At 43.1% G+C, this 27,363-nt stretch overlaps 2 protein-coding genes across 4 annotated transcripts in view; one reads left to right on the top strand and one right to left on the bottom strand.

Moving 5' to 3' along the window:
• The window catches only part of IQCE (IQ motif containing E), a 26,374-nt gene extending 7,774 nt beyond the window's left edge, over positions 1-18,600 (bottom strand). For both annotated transcript variants that reach the window (XM_030958298.1, XM_030958297.1), the window contains exons 1-21: positions 18,251-18,600; positions 16,486-16,533; positions 15,829-15,871; positions 14,776-14,916; positions 14,351-14,482; positions 13,326-13,396; positions 13,025-13,138; positions 12,396-12,446; positions 11,818-11,888; positions 11,522-11,594; positions 11,064-11,113; positions 8,389-8,546; positions 7,868-7,923; positions 7,368-7,570; positions 6,475-6,579; positions 5,627-5,729; positions 3,325-3,420; positions 3,092-3,115; positions 2,114-2,209; positions 951-1,081; positions 147-262 (exon numbers count right to left, since the gene is read on the bottom strand). In XM_030958298.1, coding sequence (XP_030814158.1) covers positions 147-262; positions 951-1,081; positions 2,114-2,209; positions 3,092-3,115; positions 3,325-3,420; positions 5,627-5,729; positions 6,475-6,579; positions 7,368-7,570; positions 7,868-7,923; positions 8,389-8,546; positions 11,064-11,113; positions 11,522-11,594; positions 11,818-11,888; positions 12,396-12,446; positions 13,025-13,138; positions 13,326-13,396; positions 14,351-14,482; positions 14,776-14,916; positions 15,829-15,871; positions 16,486-16,533; positions 18,251-18,292 — 1,924 coding nt within the window. In that variant the 5' untranslated portion in view covers positions 18,293-18,600. The remainder of the gene's footprint in view (positions 1-146; positions 263-950; positions 1,082-2,113; positions 2,210-3,091; positions 3,116-3,324; positions 3,421-5,626; positions 5,730-6,474; positions 6,580-7,367; positions 7,571-7,867; positions 7,924-8,388; positions 8,547-11,063; positions 11,114-11,521; positions 11,595-11,817; positions 11,889-12,395; positions 12,447-13,024; positions 13,139-13,325; positions 13,397-14,350; positions 14,483-14,775; positions 14,917-15,828; positions 15,872-16,485; positions 16,534-18,250) is intronic.
• On the top strand, positions 18,507-27,363 carry BRAT1 (BRCA1 associated ATM activator 1). 2 transcript variants are annotated; one of them, XM_030958296.1, is made up of 13 exons: positions 18,507-19,012; positions 19,553-19,707; positions 20,491-20,635; positions 21,775-22,159; positions 22,250-22,369; positions 22,849-22,940; positions 23,102-23,220; positions 23,701-23,887; positions 24,013-24,086; positions 24,670-24,772; positions 25,053-25,151; positions 26,138-26,316; positions 26,511-27,363. In XM_030958296.1, exons 1-13 carry the CDS (start codon positions 18,733-18,735, stop codon positions 27,234-27,236), a joined length of 2,664 nt encoding a protein of 887 aa, XP_030814156.1. In that variant the 5' UTR covers positions 18,507-18,732; the 3' UTR covers positions 27,237-27,363. The 2 variants fall into 2 exon arrangements, with proteins under 2 accessions (XP_030814156.1, XP_030814155.1); XM_030958295.1 differs by having other exon boundaries at positions 18,508-19,012; positions 20,488-20,635.

The following is a 27,363-nucleotide window of genomic DNA, read 5'->3' as shown; positions in this document are numbered from 1 at the left end:
CAGTAGAAGCAACATGCTACCAAATGAAGCCACCCACAGGGAGTACAAGGCTGCACATGTGTGTGCACATGCAGATGTTCTCTATAAAACTGTGCAGGCACCCACTCAAAACACCCAGACTTTTGAACACAGGGGAGGGAGATTACCAGGAAGAGGAGATGTGGGGACTGAAGATCCCTGGAGTGCTGCTGAGCCTGGTCTCTTCTCTGAGCTGGGAACTGCAGGATCTGCTTTCTCACTGGGGGCACTGGGCACAGAGGGCCTGCAAAGAAACACACTCAGAGCATGAGGCACAGAACAGTGTTTGCAGTCTCTCTGCACAGGCTGTGCTGAAAAGTTTCTTCTGTTGCTGCTCTATCACCTGCAGAAGTGAACCCAGACACTGAACAGAGGTGACAGCCATGTACCTCTCCTTGCAACCATGGCAGCTGACATTAAAAACTTTCAGAGCAGTAAACCCTGGAGAGAAAGGAAGTATTTCTCAAGACAGAGTCACCATGAATCTAAGCAAATCCCTGCACCCTGCCTGAGCTAAGTGACTGGATGGTATTCTAGCTTCTCCCTCTTCTTCTTCCACATAACCCTTCACCTGCACATGCCAGGGCTTCAGATTCACACATTAAGCAAATGGATCAGTAATCTGTGTGGTAACAACAGCAACCTTTCTGTTCCACAGAGGAATTATTATGATTTCACTTTACTTTCACTCACTGCTATGGAAGAGAACATGCAGCAGAACATGGGAACACTCCTGCTGCCACAAAGCTCCTTTTAGGTCCACATCTTTTGAATCTTCTCAGGAACTAGCTCACCCTTGTCTTTTCTTATAACAATGGCCTTGTTCTCCTTCTCTGCTAAGGAACTCACACTAAAAATCTATTAAAAAAATACTCCTGTAATAAAAATGATTTTGCTATTGCATGTTGTAGAAATATCTACTCCTGGCTTACCTCTCCTGAAGGGATTCTGTACGTGCTAAGTGAGCCCTGAAAATGGACTGGATGAATGTCACAATCTCATCTCTCTCCTTGCAATCAGAAGAAAAGCTCGAGGAGTCTGACATGGAAGACAGGCAGGAGTTCTGCAAAGCAATCAGATTAAAGAAAACTGACCTTTTACAGATTGCACAGAAGCTCTACAGAACCTTTCACAATCTTCTTGATTGTGAAACTGGCAGTAGAACAAACATCCCCATCTTTTGGTCTGCAGTTTTTAAGGTTCTGTAAGACTAAATCAGCAGGAAATGCAAATCTGATCATCATGTAAGCTTTGAAGCATCAGCATTCAATTAATGAAAGAGCAGACACCTGCAAGGAAAGTTCATTTATTTTCCAGGAAGGAAACCTTTTGAAGATTAAGGAGGTAAGACGACCTTCATAATGGATTTATTTTCTGCTTGTATCAAGCCAAGTATTCAGTCCTCCTACATTGGGCCAGTTTACCAGAATCAAAGAGCATGGAAAGTACAATCAGATGGACAACCTGGATGGAGAATTACAAATTAACTATAGTCTGTTAAAGGTCCAAAGGATATTTGTATAACCTGGCAAATGATTTACAGAAACTGAATGTTTAATTGGTAAGGAAATTTTTTTCATATTCATAACTGAATAATCTGGAGCAAACTGGACATGAGAGAGGACACCAAGTCTTGGGCTAAGCATGCCTCATCAAAACTCCTTTACTTTTAAATCCAATAAAGATGTTTTCCAGATTCTTATTGCTGAACTTTGGTGAAAAAAGTTTATCTCTGACTCTAGTGATTGAGTAGTGAACCCTTGAGAGCAGGTAAAGTTTTCAACAGACTCCAAATTAGAGAGTTAAAGGGGGTGCTATCTGAAGGGAGAACCAGGGGAAAAAAGAGTTACAGTGTTAGAGACCACAAGGCTGAGAAGTTACAACTTTACTTCCAAGAAAAAGCGTGAACTACAGAAAGTAAGAAGGGAAGCCAGGGAATGAGCTCAGTGTCTTTCTAGAATTACAGTGGTGCTGCCAACCAGCACATTAAAACAATCACCAGGTGATTCAACAGATTAAGCCTGGAAGTAAAGTCCTTTACAGGGCAAGATAAACACAGAGTGATGCTGGGAACTCCATCTGTCCCCACAATTACCTCGGTGTGAGACTTCACATCAGGCACCCCAGCATCCAGCAGCACTTTCTGCCGAGATAAATGTCCCCTGAAGGCTGCCTGGAGCAGAACAACTGCCTGCCATGGAGAGAAGTGCCCGTTAGCTCCTCTGAAAGATAACCCCAGACACTGCACCCCCAGGGGCAGCTCTGGGCTTTAAATTCCACCTGGGAGGTGCTCAGGACTGATCCTATCAAATGCAGTGAAGTTGGAGCTGCCAGCACCAGCCTGAATTTCACCAACACAGCACCGTGCTCCATTCCCATGGCAGATTCTGGGTGCCCAGAGGGCTCTGAGATGCTGTGCTGCAATCAGAGACCAAACCAAGGCTGGCAGACCTTGTGGTGATTGCACTGAAGGCAAAGCCTTCCATTCCCCTCAGAGATTTTACTGGGTAATAATCAACAAAAAGCATTTAGAACAGCATGTTTGTGTCACATGGTTAGAATTAATTCTAATTTATGAAAGTTGGATTTCTAATGTTCTGGAAGAAACAAAGGTAAGATGCTACATTGTGCTATTTGAAAAAACAGTTTAATTAAAACCCTTCTGCAAAACATTCATCAAGAAATGACTTTGTGTGACAAACTTTTCATTATCTTCATAATTCTCACAATATTCTTCCTTAGCAAAAGCTTCAAATCCTATTTCAAATCTTTCTGAAGATTTATCATAATGAAAATTAAATCAGGATTAGAGTTATCACATTTAGAAAACTTTATTGTCTGTTGATATCAGATTTGGTTCAGAATTTTCAGAAGCTTTCACCTTGCAGAAGGTGCCAACTATGGAAAATTAGAGACCAAACATTTGAGACCACTGAAAATACATGAAACAAAATCAGGATGTCAGAAGGAAGATTATAGCCAGCCTGAAGAACAAATATTGTCTTGGCTGTTTGCCCTTTGATACAAATCAAATCTGTTGTGCTGTTTGGTTGGGTGCCATAAACACACTCACCTCATGCAGAGCAACTTCTTCTTTCTGAAATGAAAAATGCCCATGTTAATGCCACAAATATACACAAGTTTTAGCTAATAAAGATTTGCCAAATTTTCTCAATAATTAAAAGAAACACTTGTCCCAACCCCTGCCAAACTCAAACAACATAATCTTTCAAGATGTGTGAATAGATGCTAAAACAAGATAAGATTCAGAGGGGGCATAGCTGTTCCCTGGTAGGAGAATCTCACCTTGGTTTTGTACATCTTCCAGTATCTCTGGATAATTCTGGCTGCTTGCTCTTTCCTGTGACTTTCTTTGCCTGTCACCGTGCAGACTGGAGGAGCCTGCAAAGGAGAATCTCTAAGTTAGCACAGTAAGGACAGAGCTGAGAGGGAACAGATTACAAATGACTCAGGAAAATCAGCACCAGAGCTCATCCTGCCTGCAGGGCAGAGGGAAGTTCAAGAGGAAAACCTTAATTCTGAACCCTGTTTGTGTTCAAACTTATTGTGGAGATGACTCTGAGAGTGAAACACATCCCTGCCCCCTCTCAGCCCTCAGCAGGGCATGGGAATGGAGAAGTTTCCATTTGCACACACTCCTATTTTTCTGTGCATTGCTAAGGCACTGCTAACTCACTGTTTTGTTGCTCAGAAATGATTTGTGTGTTAGCAACAGACTGAGAACAAAAATCAGGTTATCTGATTCTGCAGTTCTTCTCCAGGAAAGACAAGTATTAATTAACCAGGGAGGTCTCTTGTGCCTCATCCTGGCAACTGTGGCCCCATAATCATCTCTTTAAGCTTACTGAGAGCTGGCCATTGTATGACACCAAGCTTGTGTAAGTTGGCATAAATCTACTCTTCTATCTTAATGAAATTAATTAGAGGAAAAAGGAAGAAACCAAGAACAAAACAAGATCTTGTTCCAATAATTTCTCCTGAGGTGTGGTTGCATATTCTACTTCTCACCACTTGATCTTTTTTGATCCCAAATTATCCCACCCTACTTGTCATATCTCACATGCCAAACAAAAGTTAACTGCAAGTTTAAAAGACTAATTTAATTTGTTGGTGTAAAATTTTAACTAGAGGAACAAGAGATTTTATAGACTCTGAAAAAACCTCTTGATTCTGTGAAAAGAATTTATTTATAACCTAAAACCGCCGAGCTCCAGGCTTAAATTTAGCAAATGGATCATGTCATATTAAAAATGACAACCTACTATTAAAATGAGAAATTGGTAGGAACTTAGTGATAATTACAAATAATGGGAACATTTCAATAAATGGATGGTTACTGGCCAAGAATATATATAGTCTGCAGAGGGAAAAAGGAGCTGTTTGTTGGCTGTTTTTAAAGACTCCAGTTATTTGGTATTCAAAACATCCTCTAGCATCCATGAGCCTGTAACACACAGAAAAGAATCTACAGAATGGCACAGTATATCAGAAACCAGAGCCCTCTGAAGCCACTGGACATTTTTATTAGTATTTTTTACTATGTGTATTTCAGGGTCTATTTATTTTTAAGTGCAAATCAAAACCCCCAGTAACAATTTCCAAGTAATATTTAGTGAAATGAGATTAACATGGCCACAGTGCCTCTGAAAGCAGCTCTGTCAGTGCCCATCCATCTCTGCTGGCCAAATACCTCACTGGGAAGAGGGACAGAAGACTGCAGAGATATCAAGCTCAGATATATTTTACAAAACCCCAAACTGATTCAATAGCCACATTTAAGACTGTGCAGGATTAACAGAATATATGCACAAAGATATTTATTAGGTAGAATGCCTCAACTCTAGGAAGACTTCACTTGAAAGTGAAGTTCACTTATTTCATTGTATTGACACCCTCCTTAATTCTTGACTCAAATATTATGTTCCACCAGCAGCAGAATTAAAACCCCCTCAATTTCCATGATGACGAGTGTTCTACAACCTGTAAATCTTCCCATGAAAAAGCACCTCACTTCCATCCTAACAGAAGAGCAAGTGAGTATTTTCTGACTGGACAGAAGTGCCCTAAGTGACCACTTGGCCAGCAGAAAATACACTGAAAAGGGATTTTTATCTTTTGCCAGTCTGCCAGGGAGCACATTTACCTGTGTCTCCATTCTTTATCTAACTGTCAACTCCTTCAAAACCTCCCTCCCTCTACAAAATCAGACTGAAATTAGAAAATGGCCTCAGATGCTGTAAGAAGATAAATGTAACCACAAATTTTTTATTTTTTAAGTTTTGGTAAAAGCCCCAAATACTTAAAAGTTTAAGTCTTTTGCAATATTACACTGAGAAAGAAAAAAAGCAACAGCAATGCAGAGGATCACCAACAGAACAGCTTCAAAAATCTCCCCAAGTTGCAGTGTTAATTATTGAAATAACTTATTTCCAACAAACATTGGGAGTTAACCATCATTATCTCTATGACAAGATTTAATAGAGCTCTCAAAAAACACAAGAAGCAGCTCTTTGGACTACCAACTCCATTTAAAATCTATATCAGACACAAAGAAAAAAGAAAAACACAACCAAAAATGTGGCTGTACCTTATTAAGCTTTTCCACTGTATCTTCTCCAATTTGTCTTTTCTCCTCCTCCAGTTTTAACTCCAGTTTCCCTACTTTCTGTGTCAGGTTCTGGATTTCCTCACTATGGTTGGAAAAGCAAAGATATTTATAGCTTATAGAAATTTTCTGGTGACCCTGCTTTGAAAATACTGAACCTATTTCATACCACTTGGTTGCTTTGGGTTTGTTTTTTAAGGCCAAGGAGGGAAGCTGCTCAGGATGATACCTGTTCTCATAGTAACAGACACAGAACATCAATTCTCAATCTGTGACAGCCTTATGTTAAAATTAAGGTTACTGTGGTAGCCTTGATACTATTAATAATGTATTTAGATCTGCTACAGTTTTGTATTTGTCAATCAAAATCCTTTCTCACAAAACAATATTGAAATCACTTTTTTGTGCCTCCCTTGCAGAGGATTCTCACTCACAGTTGTGCAGAATACAAGGAGTAACTGGAATGACACAGAGACAATGGTCTAGAAACACAGGTCAAGGTAAAGAGAGCACAACATTTTCATGGAGAAAAAAGTCTGAGCCCAACAAAAAAGCTTTTTCCATTTATCTTATTAATTTTTATTATAATTTAGATCTTATTTTGCTATAGTACTTCGTCTTCCACTTCCTCTGAGAGCACTCTATAGAAGTCTTTCCCTAGTAACTTACTCCATCCCTCCAAACACTCCTGCTTAAAAGAATCCCCAGCTTCTTGCAGCTCAGATGAACTCCTACAGAATTTGAGCCACTTCAAAAGAGATTTATAGTTCAGGAGATTTTTTTTTTGGTATTAATAGTTCCAAAAGGATCTATTCATAAAAATGCTTTACCTTAAAGTCTGCTCTTCTGTACTCTTTTCTTCCATCTTACTCTGCCACTTCTGCAGCTCCAGCTCCACTTCAGCCTTAGCCTGCAGTAATTGCTTGATATCTAATCTACAAAGGTACAAGGAAATCTCAGTGATACCTGAGACATTCATACTTCCACCAAGTAGTTATTTTTTCTTTAAACTTCTGAATCAATTGGATTTTCTCAAATTTGTAAAGTAACTGAATGCTTAATTTTTCCTTTTAAACAAAACTAAGTGCAAGCACCCATTGCTGAGGAGCAAAGGCCTCCCCATGTGCTCTCACTGTGCATTTTTGTTCAGAGGTGACACAGGAGGCAAAGTGTCCCCAACACACCTCCCTCTGGGCATGTCCCTGCTCACAGTGCTCAGATTAACCCGCCCCAAGGCCCTGACACACCAAACAGTCCAGACAACACAAACTGCACATCAATCACTTATGGGGAGAACAGAAGCCACAGAGCATCCCAGGGCAGAAGGCAGGTTTAAATGGAGAAAGTGGCAAATCAGGACAAAACATGTTGGAAAAAAAAAAAACCACAAATTTTTACAGCACAATACAAACAAGAAGTGCTTCATAAACATATAACCCTTATAAAGGTTTTCAGCGGGGCTGGCAAAAAAATAAACCTTGAAAAATGTGCTAGAAAAAAGCAAGTGTCTCATTTTCCATCCTCTGGCTTTTCTTCTTCAATGTAATATTATGAAGCAAGTAGGACTAGAACAAAGTTTTTGAAATAAAAACTGAAGGGATTCTCAAAATTAATATTCTAGTTGAAAATGTGAACTCCTTATTACATCATTTCATAACAGGATCAGAAATGATGAAACACGTCACACCTACAGAAGAACATCCCAGACAAGAGTAACACTTACTCTTTACTGAGCAGGAGATTCTGAAGTGCCTGCCTGTCATCCTTCAGCTTCTTCACCAGCCCCTGGAGGCGACAGCATTCCTCACCTAAACGTTGGGATGCTGGATGGTCCAGGTCCACAGAATGTGAAGATGACTCAGGAAGCACTTGGGATGTCTCACTGTCACCTAAGGACACCCTGCTGCTCTCCATGGCACACACTTTCTAAGCAGGGTAAATTCACATGGAAAACACGCACACACAAAAAAAGAAAATTAAATTTAGCGTGAAATTACTTTATTTAGGCCGTGAGAAAAGATCAAATGGAAGTTAATTCTAAAATGTGCACCTATATCTAACAAGTGTGAGAGAAGAAAACAGGGAGGGAGGGCTCATGCTACAGACAGCAGGTTATGTGTGTGAGGCAGAATGCACAAGGCTGAGACACTGAAGGACAAGGCAGTGGTTCTGCATTTTCTGCTCCCAGACAGGTAAGAAAGCCACTTAACTATGACCACTTACTTTTTCTAGATCCAAAATCTTCCTCACCAGCCTCTGTCTGCTCCACTCACTATAATCTAAATACAACAACAAAGCTTTAAACATGTAATTACATCCATGGGGCAACATTGTTCTTGCTTTTTGAAACTTCTGGCCCTATCAAAATACCATTTAAAGATCTCTGAATGCCAACTTTAAATATCTACCAACGAAAAAATGAGAATGGGCTTAAAATATCTCACTTCTAAACCAATTAGCTCAGAAATCAATATAAGCCACTCATGTTCACCAGTTTTCAGCTATTGAAAAGGTTTCCTCTATCAATTCCAGTTTACAATTCTCAGGGACAATAAGAGAGGAAACACAGATCTGACTGGAGAAATCAGACTCCTGAAAGAAGGCTCTCATTTCAACTTTGCCACTCCTGAATCTTCACCTTGTAATAAATCCCTTATTTCTCCCTTTGTAGGGTCTTGCTGTCACACATTTGTCAGATGTACCCAAACCCCTTGCCCCACCCTCAGTGATTTTCCAGCACACACTTTTAGTTTTACTGTGAGGAGGGGAAGTGCTCAGCACGTGATCCAGGTCCTCCTTCAGCCTGCGGTTCTCAGCCTGCATTTCCCTGATGTTCCTGGAGAGCCTCAGCACTGCAGCATTCAGGGCCCTCAGTCGTTTCTGGGTGTCTCTGCCCTCTGCACTTGGAAAAGGGATCAAAACCAGAAAGTTAACTTAAAAGCAGAGAACAAAGAAGCAGCATTAAAAAGAGTGGAGCAGCTTCACTACAGCCTCAGTTCCTCCATAATAACATTTCTCAATGTTTTTTTTTTTACTTGGGGAGTTACCTATTCTTCTCTGAAAAAGCATGCAAAGATCATCTTGCTCAACACTTCCAGAATTGTTTTAATTTGCATCAAAAAATTTGAAACATTGAAAATTCATTTATCACTTTTACTTCCTTCCCCACTCTGTTCCTTTATGCACAAACAAGGGCACTTGTATGAATATTATTTATCTTATTTTCTGTTTGTTTTGTTAACCAACCTTATAATGTTTTACCAGCACTCTGTGAACCTCTGATTTAAAAAATGCTTCAGTAAACTGTGAGACTCCTCCAAAAAACTGTCCAGCACAGAGAGCCAGCCTGCAGGCTCTGAATGGCTTTTGTTCACTAACAAACATTGAGATTGGGGGTGAGAGGGAGGGATACACAGAGATGGAATAATGCTCAAACAAATCCAACACCCAAGTGTATTTTCAGATAACTGGAAATGGTGCTCTACTGTAAAAGAAATCATCCTTGCGTCTATAAACCCCAGAGAGATCTGAAACAGATTTGAAGAACACAGCTAATATGGAAATGAAAAGCATCAGAAATGGGAAAGTGTGTTAAATCAACTTTAAATATACTACAGGGATTTACTTTTTTTTTCTAATAAAGGGGGGAAGAAATCTGAGTTTCTAGATGTGCAAAGTTGTAACGTTTGTTCACAAAACAGACTTTTAGTGAGATGAAATAGATTTGCTTTATTGCTGTGAGAAAATTCCCAAAACCTTACTGGAAATAAAGGCCTGAAGTAACTGATGGACTTAGTTTTGCACAAATGCCACTGCCAGTGACAACCACAGAACAGTTTGTGAAGGAATCTTACATCCCATCCACTGGAATAATTACAAGGTAAAAGGGGAGACAGCCTACAGTTAGCATATAAAAAAAGGCCGAATTTTCAGCTGATCTCCTTTTTATAAATTAAAAAGAAATGAAGAAAAAACCAAACAAAATAAGGCTGTCCAGGTGTCATGGATGACTATCCACATAGCTGGGCCAAACAGGAGGAAAAACAAAGAGTAAAAACCAAAACACAACACACCATCAAAATGGGGGAGTGACAGGAATTATAGAAAACATAACCAGACCACTCAGTGACATTATTTTAGGCTCATCTAAACCTAAATAAAAAAATCTATTTCAGTCCATTTTGACAGCTTCAAAAGTCAGTTTCTAGCTACAACTGGATACTACAGCTTCACATACAAATACCCAGACTTCAGCATTAACACTGAAAAAAAGAAGCCAAATGCCATTCACTTCAGCCAGAACTAATGGAGACAAGCATCATGAAAGAAATACTCTCAAACAACTCTTTCAACATGCCAGAGTCCTGACCTTCAACATGATTTATTATTTCAGTGCTCAGCCTCTCCAGCAGAGACTGGCAGTCCTGTAATGGAGAGAGACTGCCCTGACCACCACTTTTTGAAGCTGTGAATAAATGAGGACAAGGAAGAGACCTGGTGAGTCATTTTCACCTGTAAATAAATGAGGTGTGATGGCTTAGAGCCTTGAGAGGCTGGTCACTGCAGGCCTGAGCCAAAAGAATAATTTTTTTTAAAAAGTGACAAAACAAACTGCAATTTTCAATCCACAAGTGACAGTGAATTAGGGAACATAAGCAGTACAAATAATGAACCAAAAGAATTCTCACACGTTTCTATCAATCTAAATAATTACACTCAATGTTAAGACAGTTGTCTGTACTTCACACCAGGGGGTCAAGTATATTTTGAAGTGGTGTGGTAACAAATTTTACTGTCCTACAAGACACTCTTACCCTTTTTTCAGCTCAAATAACACTCACTTGCAGTGATGCTTTTAATTTGTTCTCTTAGTGGACTTTTGTCTTCTGCCTTTGTGCTTTGACTTTTATTGCCTCTATAAGCTGTTCACCCTCATGCCCACACTTGCACACCAGTGACAAGCACCAGTGTAAGGTTCTCTGACACAATTTACTAATCTGTGTCTCTGTACCAAAGGAAAATAATGCTTACTCCAAGAACATTTTCTTTGCAGCACACACTCTAGAGCGAGATGCAGAACTGACTCAAGTGTGAAATGCCAAACATCCAGGGAGTTTGTTTCAATTACCAGTAATGCCAGAATGGGTGTGATTATGAGGGAAGATCTAACAGAGATAAATTTTCAGTGCTATCCTGTACTTTTTAAATAGCTCTGGTGTTTTTCCAGATCCATAAAATGATCTATCTACAAGCAAAAAAATGTGACTAAGACATATTTCAAGGCTGTGAAGCCAACTAAAGCAGTACTAAAAAAGTAAATCTAGCAATTTAAATGACAAAAACTGTTCCCATGTAGTAGTTTTCCATCAGTTAAAGTAGAACTCCACACAAACATTTTTATCAGAAGAATTAAACATACTTTTTCCTCATAGTCTCAGACTTGGCCAGGAGGAGTTGGAGGCGATGAACCTGGGAAAAACAGATTCCATTAAGGAGCATTAGCAATGTCAGCTTCCACAGCAACACAGCTGTTCATTAGGTGAAAATCAGAACAAGACTCTCTGGGTAGTGGCAGAGCTAATGATGCCATCACTGAAGATCAGGCTACTGTTAAATTTGCTTCCATCTCAACATCACACTTATGGATGTATAGTGGGTTCTTGACTTGCCCTTTTTCATTAACACACTCAACTTATTGAATAAACACTTTTTTCACACACACATCTGGAGCTGTGAGAATAACTATGAAAACCTGCTACCAATGACAGGTGCTGTTAAGGTACAAGAAACTTATCTTGAACATTCCATTTGCACTTTGACTCAACAACTGCCCAGCTTCCTGTCCTGCATGCACCCTGAAGGACCTGCCAGACATACCTCTTCATAGTAGGTTTCCATGGCTAACCTCACTTCTTCCAAACTACTGGTCTTCATGTCTGCCTGGGATTCACTGAAAATAGAATTATACAAAAAAAAGAACCCAGTCAGATCAGCAAAGAGACTGCAAGCTGGTGGTTCATAATTTTTTTGGTTTATAATTGCCAATATGTTCTTGGGAGTTTATTAAAATGTCTTAAGGAACAGAATACAAATGAAAAATAACATGGATTTCCAATTCTTTCTATTAGCTCATCTAATACAAGCCTCTACCCCCTGCCCCCTCAAAGTCATACTTAATAGTGTTGTCTTTCTCCTTGCACTGCTCTTCAAGCTTGACAATCTTCTGCTTTAATCCAGTAACCACCTACAGAAAGAACAAAGAGCTCGTGAGTCCTTGAATAATCTGTCTCTTCACAGAAGGTCTATTCCTGTCTGCCCTGTCTTTATACATTGTACCCAATCAGACATACTTATTTCTACATATTTCAGTACTTAGTAAATCATACACATCTGCTACCCTGTGAAAAAGAGAACACTGATGAAATCAGATGCTTGATTTCATAATGAGTTTAACAATATGGATATACAACCATAAAATAGAAACAACATTGCCCAATACCTTGCCAACATCAAAGCAAACAATAGGGAGAATACTGCCTAAACAGACTCAAGACAATGACAAAGAAAGCTCCCCAAAATAATGTTAATTCTAGATCTTTGTTACTGACTCCTTACCTGCTAATAGAGATACAGATTATGTGAATCCCTAACTGATTATTCTTTCTGACCTAATTTAATTTTTTAGTAGTGTTTCACCTTAGCAAGAGGAAAAAGGACAAATGAAAGCAGGAAGTGATGAAGACACTCTTACCCATCCATTATCAGTCTTCTTTTCTGACCAAGCTCGTGCCAGCTCAGAGCCCTGCAACAGAAAAAGCAAGTGACCAACTCTGCTACTTTATTCTACTGCTGGCTCTCCCCACAGAATTTTCTAACCTGCTCAACTCCACAGTCCAACAGCAGAAATTCTGAACTCCCGATGCCCACAGCTTTCTATTAGCACATTTCTCCCAAGACATAGTTCTGCACTCAGTGACAGCCACAAGAAATTCAGTAAGATTCAAGTCTGCCCACAACCACAAATGTTTCTTGTCAGGGCCTGACAAGGCTGCTCTTCTGCCTCCTGGTCAGGTCTCAGAACTGCATGCACCCATCACTCTGCAAGAGGTTAACTCCCTTCTACTCTCAGGCAAAATATTCAGAAAGTAGGCTCCTAATTAGACAGCATTTTTATTTTACCTTTAGAAATTAAAGGTATTTGTGCTAAATGAACTTATCTGGAGTGCATGGCATCATTTTCCTTTGAACTGAGCTGGACTGCTGAGCTGAGATGCACAGACCAGAAACCCCTTTACATCACCTCTCATATTCCAGCTCATCACTCCTAGGAGTCACCACACTACAAACTGCCCCACGTTCATCCCCACAAGAAATCCCCACCCTGGAAGGATCCAGCAGTTGCTCAATCTGTTTGTCCTTTCTACTGTTCTCCTCTTCCAGGCGACGGAGCTTGGTCTTCATTCTGTCTCCCTCATTCCTCTGAGCTTGTATTGTCTAAAAGAGGGGAGAAGAATCATTTCAGAAATAGGAAAAGTTTTAGTTTAACCCTACATTACAAATGCAAAAAAATGTGGTGGATAGGCCAAGTTGTAGAAACCAAAGTATTCTGGATCATTAAGGCCAGGACAGGTACAGGATGGAGCAATCATGACTTTTTCTATAAGAATCAGAGAAACTGTACCTTTTTCAGTTCTATAATTTCATCATACATGTCTTCTTTCTCTTTGTAGTCAGGAGTTCCAGGAATGTAGCCTACAGAAAGGGGTATGTAAAATAAGTAGATCCAAAAGAGGTATTTTTAACCAACCAGAAACGTTGCAGATAAAGAGAAATATCTAGAACAGTACCAAAGTGGAAACTAGGTTTTTCTCCTTTCCTCGAAGAAGAAAAATCAACAAGGAAATTTATTTTAGAAACAGAGGTGAAATGGAAGTGTTACTGTATGAAACTTCTGCCAGATTTTGCAGCCAATTTTTTCCTAATTACTTCTCTGCTGCTACATTAAAATATCCATCTCAAGAAAGATACAAACATCACAGAAGAGTGCAGTCTTCTCATCCCAATAAATCCATTATTTACAAAAGGTTTCTAAAAGATGTCTAGAATGCATTTTTCTATTTATGTTTAACATGCACAAATATATCATCCTGTAAAGTTGCCAGAAACTGTGAATCACCAGTAAATGTATCGGTGTCATTTTAAATGGAAGTGGAATTTTAAAGTTTACAGTTCTCCTTTAAGAAAAGCAGAATAAAACTTTGAAAGTTTGGTCTTCTCATAAAACTCATTTGATTTTAATGTCACAACCACATGATAAAACACTTTCTAGAGAAGAAGTAAAAGGAGTCAATTACACAGAATTTCAGGCAAGCAGATGGTTTCTATCAATGGTTCCTAAACTATGTTTTGAAGTCACAATAAATTGTCTACAGCTGTCCCATTGAACCATATTATATTTGCAACGTTTTCAGCTGCAAATGCATGGCAATTTGCAAAAGTTTTGAAAGCTAATAGTGATTCATTGCTTCAAAAAATTGGAAATCCCTGCCTTAACCAATTTAGGAATCTCAAAAAGTATCTCATGGATCATATTTTCCCACATGTATTTTAGTAAACTAAAATGGTTCTTGCTTTTCTTAAGCAATATGTGTTTTAACAGGGGGAAAAATAATTCACTTTTATCTACTACACCATTATAGAGCTTACCATTACTGGAAGAACGAGCATGTTTTGGCTTTTTCATTCCCAGAGCTTCCTTCAAATATTCTGGAGTGCTACTGGAAACGTTAGCTCGCCCATGCCCCGTGTCAGCATCTGATTTCAGAGCATGGCTCATTCCTGCCAAGAGAAATGGGACAAAAATGCAAAAATCAGGCATAATTGTGAATTAAATTTGTGGAATTATTCTGAACAAATGCAACATGGAAAGCTCCAGATGCTGTTAATTATTCCCTCTATAAATGCCAATGCTCAAGATCAGATAATTCCAACCACCCAAATAAATAACAGTGAAATTAACTCCTATGTAACCTTTAATAAAAAACAAGTCTATTTTTTAATAGTTTATATGTTAAGCTGTCCACAACAATGAATTTTATCCACAAATGCAAACAACATTTCTATAGTAATACCTTGTTTCAGAAATCCCAGCCACATCTGCCTTGAGTTTTCAACAGTTGCATTCTCAAAACAAGCACTGCCTGTTCCCTGCAGAGATCTCCAAGCTGCAGCTTTTCTAGGATACAGTTGTGTGCTTGAGCTGTAGGGAGACTCTGCAGCAAAAGAAAATATCTCAGTACTGCCTTCAAAAGCTCAAGGTTACTAAAATTCTTGTTGTCTTGTTCTTCAAAGTTTCCAGACTCAATCCTATTACTTGTAAAAATAGAATTTAACAGCATATTCCAGACTGGCTTATACAGAGCAATGGGACAGGCACATAAAAAAGCCACAAAACCCAATAAACTCCACTATAAATAAAAAAACACAATTCCAAAAACTGAAAAGGCTTAGAAAAAGGCAGAGTGACAGTAGTATGACTAACACATGTGGAAATATTTATGTGTACAGTTTGGATAGGCATCCTTAAGATACCTGCAAATCTAAATGTTGTTATTTACAACACTTTGGGGTAACATTCACTAGAAGCCAATGAAGCAAGGTAAATGGAAAAGTATAGCAAAAAAACATAAACCCCAGAAAAAAAGGACAAACCTTTAGAACTGCAGATCTAATAATAACAACATTGTACTGGGGAAAAAAATCAAAACAACCCATCACAAATGAAACAGAGAACCACTAAATCTACACACAGAGATCTATGACTGGATGGTAGAGAGCTCCAGTAATTCCAGAGTCTCTCTGCACAACAGGTATCAGCATCTCCCCAAAAAGACAAGGAGAAAAATTCAGAATGGTTGCCATCAGAAGACATAATATGAGAAAAAAAGCAGATTATGCTGGAGAATCAAGAAATATAACCAACCCATAAATGTCAATATTTCAGTCTATACAAGCTGGACTTCATAGGTTAGAGAACAGATCTCAAATAGGTGTGCTCTGAACACAGCAGTGAATAACTCTGAAGAGAATAACAGGATGTTGTCTCAAATAAAGCTCCCAGTTCCTGTATGTTACAAATGTATCCAGTTTTGCAATTGCAGACTAAAAAGTTTTGCAACACTTACTTGGTGACTTTGGAGGTTTGTGAAAAATCTTCTTCTTCAACTTCTGAAAGAGAAATGGATTTTTCTTCTGTATTGAAAATACTCAGCTCTTAAGATATCATATAATCTCAAAATTGCCTTCAATCTCCCATTTTCTATGAAGCTCTTTTGTTCTAATAAGACAAAACCTTTTCTTTCAAAAAAAGAAAGATGGTAGCAGTAAGCAGATGCAGATTTGGGCACAGCAATGGTGATCAGAATTAAGGTGGTGCCAAGTGAAGTCTGATTATACAGATAAACTGTCAATTCTTGCTCAGAACATGAGACCTTTCCCATCAATATTAAATATGAGTAGCAGAAAATTCAAGATGATCCCAGAGTAGAGGCTGATCTGTAGAACCCTTTAGCTAAAGGAGTTATTCAATTCCATTACAACTCTCTAAAAGGATTACTTAACCCACAACTTGATAAAACAGCAAAATAAGGCCAAACACCATTTGCAGCCCCAGTGCTGAGAATCTGGAAGGCAGAATTCCATCTGAAATTAGAGATTTGTGACTCAAGCCCACTGCAGCGCCACTGTTCACTCTCCTCTCTGAGGGGTGCTTGGTGAGCAGGAGGCAGCACACAGATGAGCAGGAGCTCCAGAGGGGTTTTGGGGCATTAATCCAAACTCACCAGGGCTGTGTCTGACGGGCAGGTTTTCACGGACAGGCTGTCATCTCCCTGCAAACACACACAGGACATTTACTACTGAACAACTGCTTGCAATACACATCCAGAAAACTTCTACAGCTCTACAAAGCTGGAGAGCAATAAATTCACACAGTAAACACTGTGACCAAAGCCTCTGTTTCTCTGCCATTGCATTGCTAAAATGTCAATTGTTTAAAACAAAAAAAAGCCATTTTTCAAAACCACTAAAGCCACTGAAGGATGGTGGGGCTCTTGCTGCAAAGCCAGCATCTTTGCTCTATACAAATAGTTTTGGGATACTGTTAAAGTCACTTCAGCAATGAACCATCATAGAATTCTTTGGGGTGGAAGAGACCTTAAAGATCATCCAGGTTCAAGCCCTGTGCCATGAGCAGGGACACTTTGAGGGCACCTGAGTCACAGAGATTTGGCACTGCAGTGCACAGCACTGCACCAGCTGAACCTTCATAGCTCTGCATGAATTTCTCCACCATTTAAGCTGCAACTCACTCAGCTCTTCCCTTCCTCCCTCACCTGTGCTACCCCTGCTATGCTATGGGATTGTTCAGCTCCTGTATTGAAATGGGGAAGCGCCCAGGACAAGGGAAGAAACCTCAAATGCAAGGAAGATGACAAGTTTGCCTCCCTCTCAAATGCAATCCACAGCTGAAGGAAAATTTCCACTTAGCTTCTAAATTATCTGGATGCTGCCCTCACAGAAAGACCTTTCCTACTTGCTGCTGACTCTGAGGCACTCAGCACCAACCTGTGGACAGATGCTGATCTGTGCCTGTCAGAGGCAGGGGAGGGGATGAAGTATTTTTGGAAACCCTGGCTGGCAGAAGAGGAGCAAGGAGAGCAGGTTAAAGAGCCTGCCACGCTGGCTGAGAGCAGGCAGGGATGTGTCCTCACACACCAGGCCACACAGTTTTTCATTTCCTGAGGCAATGCTCCTTGCAGCACAGTGATTAATTTTGTTATTTTAAGGCGTCTCATTCTGAAATATCTCTCACTGCAGCTATCATGATTGGAATCAGACAATGTGGAGAGTGCCCAGCTTCGACAAATGGTAACAACAAAACCTTGGCCAGGATACAAACATGCAGTAACAGCCCCAGCACTATTGCTTGGGAACTTTCAGAGCCCCTTTGCTCCTGCAAAACTGCCCCAACCTGCAGCAGGCAACAACAGAACCTGGGGGCTCCCAGAGGGGCTCAAAACCTCCAGCTGGCTGCTGAAGGGGTGGGAGACAAACACCAGCACAGAATCACAGAATTATCTAGGTTGGAAAAGCTCTCCAAGATCACCAAGTCCAACCTATGACCCAACACCACCTCGCAGACCACGGCACTGAGCGCCACGTCCAGCCCTCCTTTGAACACCTCCAGGGACGGCAAACCCACCACCTCTCTGGGCAGCCCATTCCAATAGCTAATCACTCTTTCTGTGAAGGAATTCTTCCTAACGTCCAGCCTAAACCTTCCGTAGCACAGCTTGAGACTTTGTCACCTCTGTGCCGTGCTGCGGGGCACTCGGGGCGACACAGGCAGAGCCCAGAGTTCCCCCGGGGAAGGCAGAATCCATCCCACTCCTCCTCCGAGCCACCGTCTCGCCGGCCCGACGAGCCCGGGGGTTGCTCCAGGGTTTTGCTCCGGCCTCGCGGGAGCGTTCCCTGAGCCGAGCCCGGGCCGAAGCAGGCCTAGACAGACCCGGGGCCTTCTCCTCCTCCCCGCCGCTCACTCCTTACCAGTTCCCCCTCTGCGGCCGCCTCGCCAGCCCCCCGGGCCATGGTGGGAGAGCAGTGGGAAGGCCTCACGGGGCGGCGGGGCCGTGGGGTCCCCTTCGGGCCGTGGCTGCCGGCTCGGGGCTGGGAGCAGCCATCGCCCCCCGGCGGCACTTCCGGGTCGCGGTAACCATGGCAACCCTCAGAGGCCCGGGGTGGAGACGCATGCGCAGAGCGGGGGCGCGCCTGCAGGCAGGGCCGGGGGAGGGCTCGGCCCAGCCGCGGAGCGCGGGTGACACCAAGCGGCCCCGCAGGGAGCGAAACCCCGGCGGGCGGCGGAGCGGCCTCTGAGAGGGCTCCGCTCCACTTGCGGGCCAGGAGTTTTTGCCCGAGATCGCCGGGATAACTCGAGGCAGGGCGCAACTCCATCCCGCGCACCGCCGCTACCGTCCCGGAGCCACCGCCTGACCCTGGAGCGCGCCCGGGTCACGCCCCCTGACCGGCCAATGGCCACGCCCCCCGCTCCGCTGGCCACGCCCCCTTTGCGACACTCGCGGTGCGGCCGGCCCGGCCCGGCCCGGCTCGGTTCGGTCCCGGTGGCCCCGGCCATGTGCGACCCCCAGTCCCGCTTCGTGGCCCGGGCCCGCCGCCGCTTCGCCATGACCCGCGAGTGCGCCGTGCTGCTGCCCGGAGTCTGCGCCGCCCTGGCCGACCCGCGGCAGCCCGGCCTCGACGACACCTGCCTGGAGAAACTGCTGGACTGGTTCCGCAGCCTGACGTGGTTCGGTGAGCGCCGGGGGCTGGCAGGGGCCGGTCCGAGGGGAGCGGAGCCGGGACGCAGAGTAGTTCGGGTTGATCCATCACGGGATCGCAGAGTAGTTCGGGTTGGAAGGGACCTCTGGAGATCATCCAGTGCAACCATGCCAAGGCAGGGTCACCTGAGCGGGTGACACGGGAACAGGAGGCCAGGTGGGATTGGAATGCCTGCACAGCTGTCTGAGGTGCTGTGTCACCCGAAAATGCTGCGGGTGCCCCCGAACTCATCAGTTCTAGCAGCTGGCAGGGCTTAATACAAATTTTATATTTTAATACAAAACCCAAAAGACTTCATTCAGGGAAGAGATGTGTACAGGTGTATAAAGCAGTCTGATGGAACTGATACACATAAGTTGTCCTTTAGCACCTGCAAACAAAGCAGTTTTGCTTTTGAACCACTCAGCTCAGGGAACTGCTTTAGTGAGACAGGACAGTCGTGCAGTGGGACTTTGGAAGCTCTGCAGAGCTCGGTCCTGGCAGTGAGCTGCTGTTTTCTGCTGTCCTGGGCAGACCCCACTGTGGAGCTGGTGCAGGACAACCCGTGTCTGACAGAGCTCCTCAGCTCCGTGCTGGCCCTGCCTGATCCCAGCCCTGGCATCCTGTCCTTCACCCTGCAGCTGGCCGGGATCCTCGCCTCGTCCGAAAGCCGCTTCCAGCACCTGCAGGTGAGCTGGGTACCACTGACCCGGGTACCCACTGCTGTGTGTCTGTCTGCTCCTTCTGTGTGCACAGTCCCTAAAAACGTGCATGTTCTCCTTAGTAAATTGATGGCAGCAAAAGTGATTCGACAGCAAAGATCTACAATCACCATTCCTGTTCAATTCTTGTGTACAGCTGCTTCTCACTTCTGTCTCACCACAGCAGGACTGTGAATGCTGATGGGTAATGCTTCCATTTTTAGTTCAAAAGAGTGTATAGGGTAACCCAGCTCTGGGTTGGACTTGATGATCTTGAAGGTCTCTGCCAACCTAGTCATTCTGTGAACACTACTTCTCAGCAGCCACTGCACTGTACTGCATCCCAGGACAGATCCTGCAGATTTAAACTGCACTAACAGATGTTGTTTTCCCTCCATAGTAGGTTGACAGGAAATTTTTGATTCCTTGCAAAAACAAGGGAGCGTTTTAAAGCAGTGCTTTCTGCACCAAGATACGTTTTAGTACAAAAACCAAAAGGCTTCATTCAGGGCAGAGATGTGCACAGGTGTATAAAGCAGTCTGATGGACATTATGCACATAAGTTGTCCCTCAGCACCTGCAAACAAAGCAGTTTTGGTTTTGAACACCCTGGTTTATCCATGTGTTACCTTTAAGCGTGAGATTCTGAGCGCTGCCTGTTTTATGATACTTGTAGCAAGAGCAGGTTTCACCACAGCACTGATACTCTTGACTGGCACAGAGCAGCCCCTTTTCTCCCTGTTTACTCTGTTTTCTGCCCTGCCTCAGCAGGAGAAGCTGCTGGGGAGGCTCTTTGGCCCGGAGGGGCCGCGGGGCGGCGCGGCGTGGGAGGACGCGTCGGTGCGCAGCGCCTGGCTGAAGGGTGTGCACAGCATGCTGCACCACCTGCCTGCCCTGCACTGCCTCTGCTCCACGGGTGAGTGCTGCTGGGGCTGCCAGCTCCCCACCCTGCTGTGCCCCTTGCTGTGCAAGATGGGTGTCTTTGGTTTATTTTAGGTTAAAGTGAGCCATTTGTCCAAAAAACTAAGTAATTGAAAGATGTTGGTTAAGTTAGCTGAGCAGCAAGTTAACTTTTGTTGAGTTAGTTATGCATTTGGTTTTTTCCTCCAAACACTGAAGGTGGTGCTCTGGCTGAAGGGTGTGCACAGCATGCTGCACCACCTGCCTGCCCTGCACTGCCTCTGCTCCATGGGTGAGTGCTGCTGGGGCTGCCAGCTCCCAGCCCTGCTGGGCCCCTGCCATCCCAGCCTCTTGCTCAGGTGCCAAATGAGCAAGATGGGTATCTTGGTTTATCTAAGGTTAAAGTAAGCCATTTGTCAAAAAAAATGAAGTCATTGAAAGATGTTGGTCAAGTTAGCTAAGCATTAAGTTAACTTTTGTTAAGTTAGTTATGCATTTGGTTTTTTTCCTCCAAACACTGAAGGTGGTGCTCTTTCTAGAGGGGAAAGAATCTTTTAAAATTAAGAGCTCTTATAAAATTAAGATCCCTTATAAAATTAAGAGCTATCTGTATTCTTATTTGTAACTCCTACTAAAGGGTACATTTCAGCATGATTTTAGTGCAGAAAAACTGAGCAGAGGCTCATTTCATTTGCAGTCCTGTTGTTATGGAGTTATGAAATTTATGCTGTTAACACCAACTTTAGATCCCATGTACAGAGGGGTCTAAAAGACTGGATTGGTATTAAAGTGCAGCACATGCTGCTGTCCCTGTGATGGAAAAGTGGTGCTGATACTGCTGTTCATGTTTTTCTTACTGGTTATGTCCAGAGATGGTACAGGCTGTCCATAAATGCACATTGAGTGTGCTGTCAACTCTCCTAATGTCACTGATGTTATATTGAAGTCTGATCCTAAGTTATTAAACCCATGAGGATCTGAAACAATTTCATTTTCTTCTCTTTGCTTGTTCTTAAGGACTAGCTGACTTTGAGTAGAGACTACAAAATGAAGTATAAGAAAACCCCATCACCACCATGTAAAGCTGTGTGGTACCTGAATTAGAGTCATAACTGGTTGTTTGTTCCTCCAGTGACTTGTTTTGTTTTCCCACAGGAGGCATGGATGTGATCTTCACTCTGCAAGGAGATCCCAGCCTGTTTGTTGCTTCAGCTGCCAGCCAGCTCCTGGTGCACATGCTCACCTTCTCCCTAGAGTCTGAAACATCCAAAGCTCTCAGTACCAAGGACTGTGACTGGCCAGGCTGTGCCCAGATGATTGTAGAGCACATCAGAGAGTCCCTTCAGTCCAGCTCTGCCCCTCACATTGAGCAGTCTCTGAAGCTGCTGAGCAGTTTGTTTGGCAGTTGTTTTGGCAGTTGCTATGCTGCATGGACTGAAGTCCTTTGGTTGGACATAGCAAAGCAAATAGAATCCTTTCTGCTGGAGGAGACTGTTCAAGCCCAGCCCCTGCTGGCCAATCTTCTGCTGAACGTGGCACGGTAAAGATCTTGTGGCACCTTGGAGCCTGTGCTGAGATAGATCTGTTTGCCCCCCTGGGATGGGTTACACTTACACTTCTCTCTTCTCAGATCCCCTGCATTTTCTGGCACTGAAGGCAACTTTTGGACATTAGTAACTTCTGCTCTGGAACACTTAACCCCAGTACAAGCAGGTCCTCTGGCAGTGGGACTTTTGAAGCTCTGCAAATGGTAGGACTTACAGCAATGAAATTTCTGCACTGTGCAGGTGTTTCTGCTCCATAATTCCCCTTTAGGTGGTGAAAAAGCAGCAGGAAATCATCAGATGAATACAGCACATACAGATACTGATTTCCAGGCGAAATAACACTTTTGTTCTAAGATAGAAGGACACTTTTGTTGACAACATATGCCTCTCCCAGCCTCCTTACACAGGATCCCACTCTCTATTTGCATTGATAAAGCAATAGCTTTATCAAGCTTCTCTATAGCTTGATAAAGCTGCTTCTAAATTCCAGAGCAGTTTCTCCTCTGCTTTCATTTAGCATTGGAAGAAGGCTCAGATTGTCTTACTGCTTTTGTTGCTCTGTCATTGCTGGCATATTTTAAAGCCTGCATGAAAATCATTATCCTGCTCAGCATTTGGGGGCAAGTATTTGGGAAGGAGTTGAAGTTTGCTTGTGTTGGTAACTGCTGTTTCCTCCTTGAAGCCCACAAGATGTCAGGATTCAGGCACTGACTGTTCTGCTTCAGCCAATGGACTGTATTTTGAGAGCAGCCTCCCAGCCTCTGGAATGTGCAGGTACAGTTGTGACAGAAAAGTTAGAGGCCAGTCTACTTGCCAGTATTTTAAGTGCCTGGTGCATGTTCATACTACATCAGCTGAATATCTTGGTAGCCTTAAAAATCACAGCCTTTTTTATTCATTGGTGACCTGAGCTCTTCCCTTCTCTGGTCCTCTAGGTTTGCTGGATGAGTCTGTCAGTGATCCTGCCGCTGTTGAAAGTCTTCTGTCCTCCAAGACATCTTGTGCTGGTCTCCTGTGTCAGACCCTCACCCACCTGGAGAAGCTGCTGTCTCTGGTAACATTCAGAGAGGGGAAAAAAGAGCCTGGTCCTTGACAGACAGTGTTAAGATGGTTGCAAACTTTTTCAGTAAAGCATAACAGAATGTGGAGAGGAGTTGGCAGTGATGGTTTCCATATTTGAAGGAAATTTAGCCCAGTAGGCTCTAAAAAGGAAAACAGAGGGATACTGAGACTCCTAAAGAGGGAGTGCACGTAAGTTTTAAATTTGTCTTGATGAGCTTTGTTACCTTACTTGTATTGCAATTATTAATCCTGAGAAGAAGCACAAATTTGAACTGCTTTCCCAAGCAGTCAGAAGAATCTCCTTCCATCTGTGCAGCAGCAGTTCTTGGAAGAGAGGATAATTTATTTGTAGTACATTATGGTACCTTAAGAACCCACTAGAAGTTGCAATTTTTGCTGCCTTCTGACCTAAAACTGCTCTGTTCTTGAGACTGTTTCTGGAAACTTTTTTCTTTTCTTTCTCACCCATTAGAAACATTTAAGAGTGGATTTACCCTGTGTGTCTTTGCTGCACTCTCTCATGACAATATTACAATTCTGCAATGGCTTCCTGAGCCCAGCTTCTCCTCTGGGAAGCACAATCAGCCGGAATCTGATCAATTGCTTCAGAGTGCAAAAGTCAGCCCTTGATGTCCTTGCAGCACTCTCAGAGAAAAAAGGTGACTTAACCTTTGCTTTCTTATCCAAAACAATTTTACAGTTCTGTGTCTTTGTGTATTTCAGCAGGGATTTGGCTGCTCCATCTCTCAGTATTGGCCCTTTGGGTTTGTTTTCTCTGTTTCAGAGTGTGACACTCTCATAGGAAATCTATTTGATGTCCTTCTGGCATATCTGCAGAGTCCAAACACCAGCCCTACTGTGAGTATAGAACTAGGGAGAGATCCAGGTCTATTAGCTTGCCCCAGTGGGGTGTAATTCTCATAAAGGATCTGACTGCAGTTGTTTCTTAGCACACTTTGTATTAGAATATGTAAGACACTTGTCTTGTCCTGGGTGGCTTGCAGAAAATAGCTAAAGTTGTAATGAGCACATAACTGACCAGTACATTGAGAGTTCTTGCGAAGACAGGAGCCATCATGTCTAAGAGTAGCACTGACATACTCAGCTTGACATGGTCATGAAGTATTGAATTCTTTTTATTAAGGGGATTTGGGGTTTTGCTTTGTTTTGTTTGAATGACTCTGATGCCAGCTGCAAACCCAAAGCTGGAGGTCCTAGAACTTCATAATACTAAGCTGAACAGGGATTTTCTAGTTGTTTGTTAGAAATTATATTTAACCACCATTTTTTGTGGCTGGCTTCTTAGTAAGGAGGCATATGCACTTTTTTATTCTGATAATTTCTCTGTAAGTTTGAGGCTAAAATTAATTTTACCTTTAAAGGCATAAAGGCAACACTGCCTCCTCCTGTAGTAACGTCAGTCTGTTTTACATTGCTTCAGGTTCTAAAGAAAACCTTTCAAGCTACATCCAAGTGGTTGGTGCACTTGCAGGAACTGTCCTCCTCCAACAGTCAGTGGCCACAAACTGAGAAGATTTTGGAAGGTAATGAAGCTGTTCCAGCTGGGACAAACAGCAGCGAGGGGCACACATGAAATCTGCTCCTGCCTACCTTTCCTTTTGAAGCACTAGATTCACTTGTTCACAATTATGTTGAATTTAAGTTTAGCTGCCCAAATAGTGCTTTGCAGAACTCTGGAAGAAACACCCAGCAGCAGCAAAAGGGATTGTATGAGATGAAATGGTGTAGGGCTTGTACAGTGAGTGTTTCAGTAGGGCTTGTTGCCTTTCATGTCCATTCAGGTTTGTCACTTGCCTTTTACAGATGTGTTGGTGGTGCTGCAGAAACGTTTGTGCAGTCCTTGCTGGGAAGTCAGAGATTCTTCTCTGGAGTTCCTCACTTCCATGGTTAAGTGCTTGAGTGGTAGGTGCAAAGATTTACCAGTTCAGATTTGAGGAGTATTTCCTTTAATGGTGTGAAAGTCAGGCTGGTGAAACGTCTTCTGACCTGTAACTGGAGGGCTGAGAAAAGAAAAAAGTGTCAAGATTTTTACTCTTAGATCATGATCAAAATCTGACAGAAATATTAATATACTTACCCTGCTTTTTCTGCTAAACTCAGATTGCTGTACCTGCCTTAATGGCAGTTTTGATGAGTTAAACTGAGGGGTGTTGAGACTTGTCTGTCAAGGCAGGTTGACAGTGTTTAATGGCAGATAATACTTTCTGGTTTTCAGTTTGCTCTGCACTGGAGTCTGGTTTCTTTCAGCTGGCTGGGGGCTGGCCTTTAGGAGGCTAAAAGCCTTAACCTGCTTTATGTGCTTGGGCTTAATTACTGATTTTTACTTTACTGATAGCCCAGGCCTTGAAGCAGGCAGCACTGAGGCAATGCTGATTGTCATACAGGAGCTCTGCTGTGTTGGAAGGGAGGGAAATGTTGTCAACTGCTGTTGTCCCCAGGTCACAAAGGAAGTATCCAACATGCTCAGCTGCTTTAGCACTTTACCCCGCAGCCCCTCTCAGTGCTGCAGTTACTTTTGTTTTCTCTTCCATATGCCTGACAACAGGAAAGGAACACTATTTTTCCCTCCTGTAAGCAAAGGCATAAATTGAAACAAGGCTGGAACCATGTCCCCACTTGCCTGCAGAAAGCTTTTTCTTGCTGTTAAAACAACTCTAAGTGCAATTTTCTAAGTTCCAGTGTCTGTCAGGGCTTGACTAAAAGCTGCTGGGAGAGGGGGAGTGTGACACAGAACATCTGCCTGGTCCTGCAGCAGCTCCTCTCCCTGGCAGCTGTCCCTGTGGGCAGCGGCCATCCTTGTACGAGGCAAAGGGCTGTTTGCTTTGGAAACAGCTTCATGCTCAGAGAGAATAAAATCCCACTTCATTGGATTGCTGTCTTGTTTACAGACCAGAAGGAGTTCAGGCAGTGTCTCCTGTCCTCTGAGGTGCTGAGGCTGACAGAAAACCTGCTGGAGGACCCAGAGAGCTACGTGCGAGCGAGCGCCGTGACTGCCGTGGGACACCTGGCCCCCATTGCTTGCTTTGCTCCAGAGTCACCTGTCACAGGCAATCAGTATAACAGAGAGGTGGGATAACCTTTTCTGCATGAGCAATTCCCATCAGTTTACTGCTGTACTGCTTATAACTTTCTTCCCAAGTTATCTGCTGATGCAGGCAGGTTGCACAGCCAGTAATGGGAAGATTTTTCACCCCTGTTGTTTTTGTTTCTTTGCATGTTCTTCCCCTCACTGTGCTTTCTCTTTTGTCTTTTTACATCTAGAGCATTGTAGCAAAGCTTCAGGAAATCTTGTCAACCGACTCAGAGGGCTTTCCTAGGAGGGCTGTGATCAGCATCTTCACCAAGTGGCTGAGGGAAGGCTGCACAGGTCAGCTGGAAGATACAGAGCACTTTGTCTCTAGAGTCATCCAGACTGTGGAGCATGACTTAGACTGGGAAGTCAGACTTGGTGGTTTGGAGCTGGTTGAAGTTTTCTGTAGTCAGACCATTTGCCAGCTCTCCCAGTGTCCCTATGCTCCTGTCTCCTCTGCAGTCCCCAGTTCCACCCCTCAGAACGAGCTGCTGCAGGTGTTCTGTCGAGCAAAGCTGTTTGGGTTTTTGTTTGGCTCTTTGTGTGACTGTGACAAACCCGTGGGGCAGAGAGCCTGTGATGTGCTGGTTGGCTTGAGAGGTCATTTCTACCCCATGAGTACTTTGGAGAATCCACAGGAGATTGAAGATTCACCTGCAGGACGTGGCATTGCCTGGTTACAGAGGACACTAAGGCAGGGTTCTCTGGCTCAGAACTTCCCCGTGGATGGTGATGTTGGGGTGGATTTCCAAGATCCAGAGAGCATGATGTTAGCTTTGGGTGCAATAGATTTACTGGAGCTGCATGATGAGCTAAATAAAAGTAGTGACCATGTGGAGGAAAGCCCTCAGTCCCTCTTACAGGACATCCTTGCTGCTGTGGGGACCATAGAGGATAATGAAGTTGACTGTTACTGAACACAGCTTGTGCTCTGAAGGAGCAGTGCTCAAGCAGTTTTCTTCTGGAGGAGAAGGATGGTTTTGTTATCTGTTAAATGGGTTAGAAAATCTTTGCTTTAATACTGATGAATATTTTTTTTTGGTT

Source organism: Camarhynchus parvulus, chromosome 14 (genome assembly GCF_901933205.1).
Source record: "Camarhynchus parvulus chromosome 14, STF_HiC, whole genome shotgun sequence".
NCBI classification, from domain to species: Eukaryota; Metazoa; Chordata; class Aves; order Passeriformes; family Thraupidae; genus Camarhynchus; species Camarhynchus parvulus.
Note: the sequence above shows the minus strand (reverse complement) of the source record. Positions and strands in the feature narration are given on the sequence as shown.

Excerpts from the sequence above, each read along its gene's own strand:
- BRAT1 (XM_030958295.1), top strand. The coding sequence starts at position 18,733 with ATGGCCACGCCCCCCGCTCCGCTGGCCACGCCCCCTTTGCGACACTCG. Across the intron at positions 19,013-19,552 it reads CCGCAGCCTGACGTGGTTCG|ACCCCACTGTGGAGCTGGTG; the intron begins GTGAGCGCCGGG and ends TGTCCTGGGCAG. Across the intron at positions 26,317-26,510 it reads GCAATCAGTATAACAGAGAG|AGCATTGTAGCAAAGCTTCA; the intron begins GTGGGATAACCT and ends TTTTACATCTAG.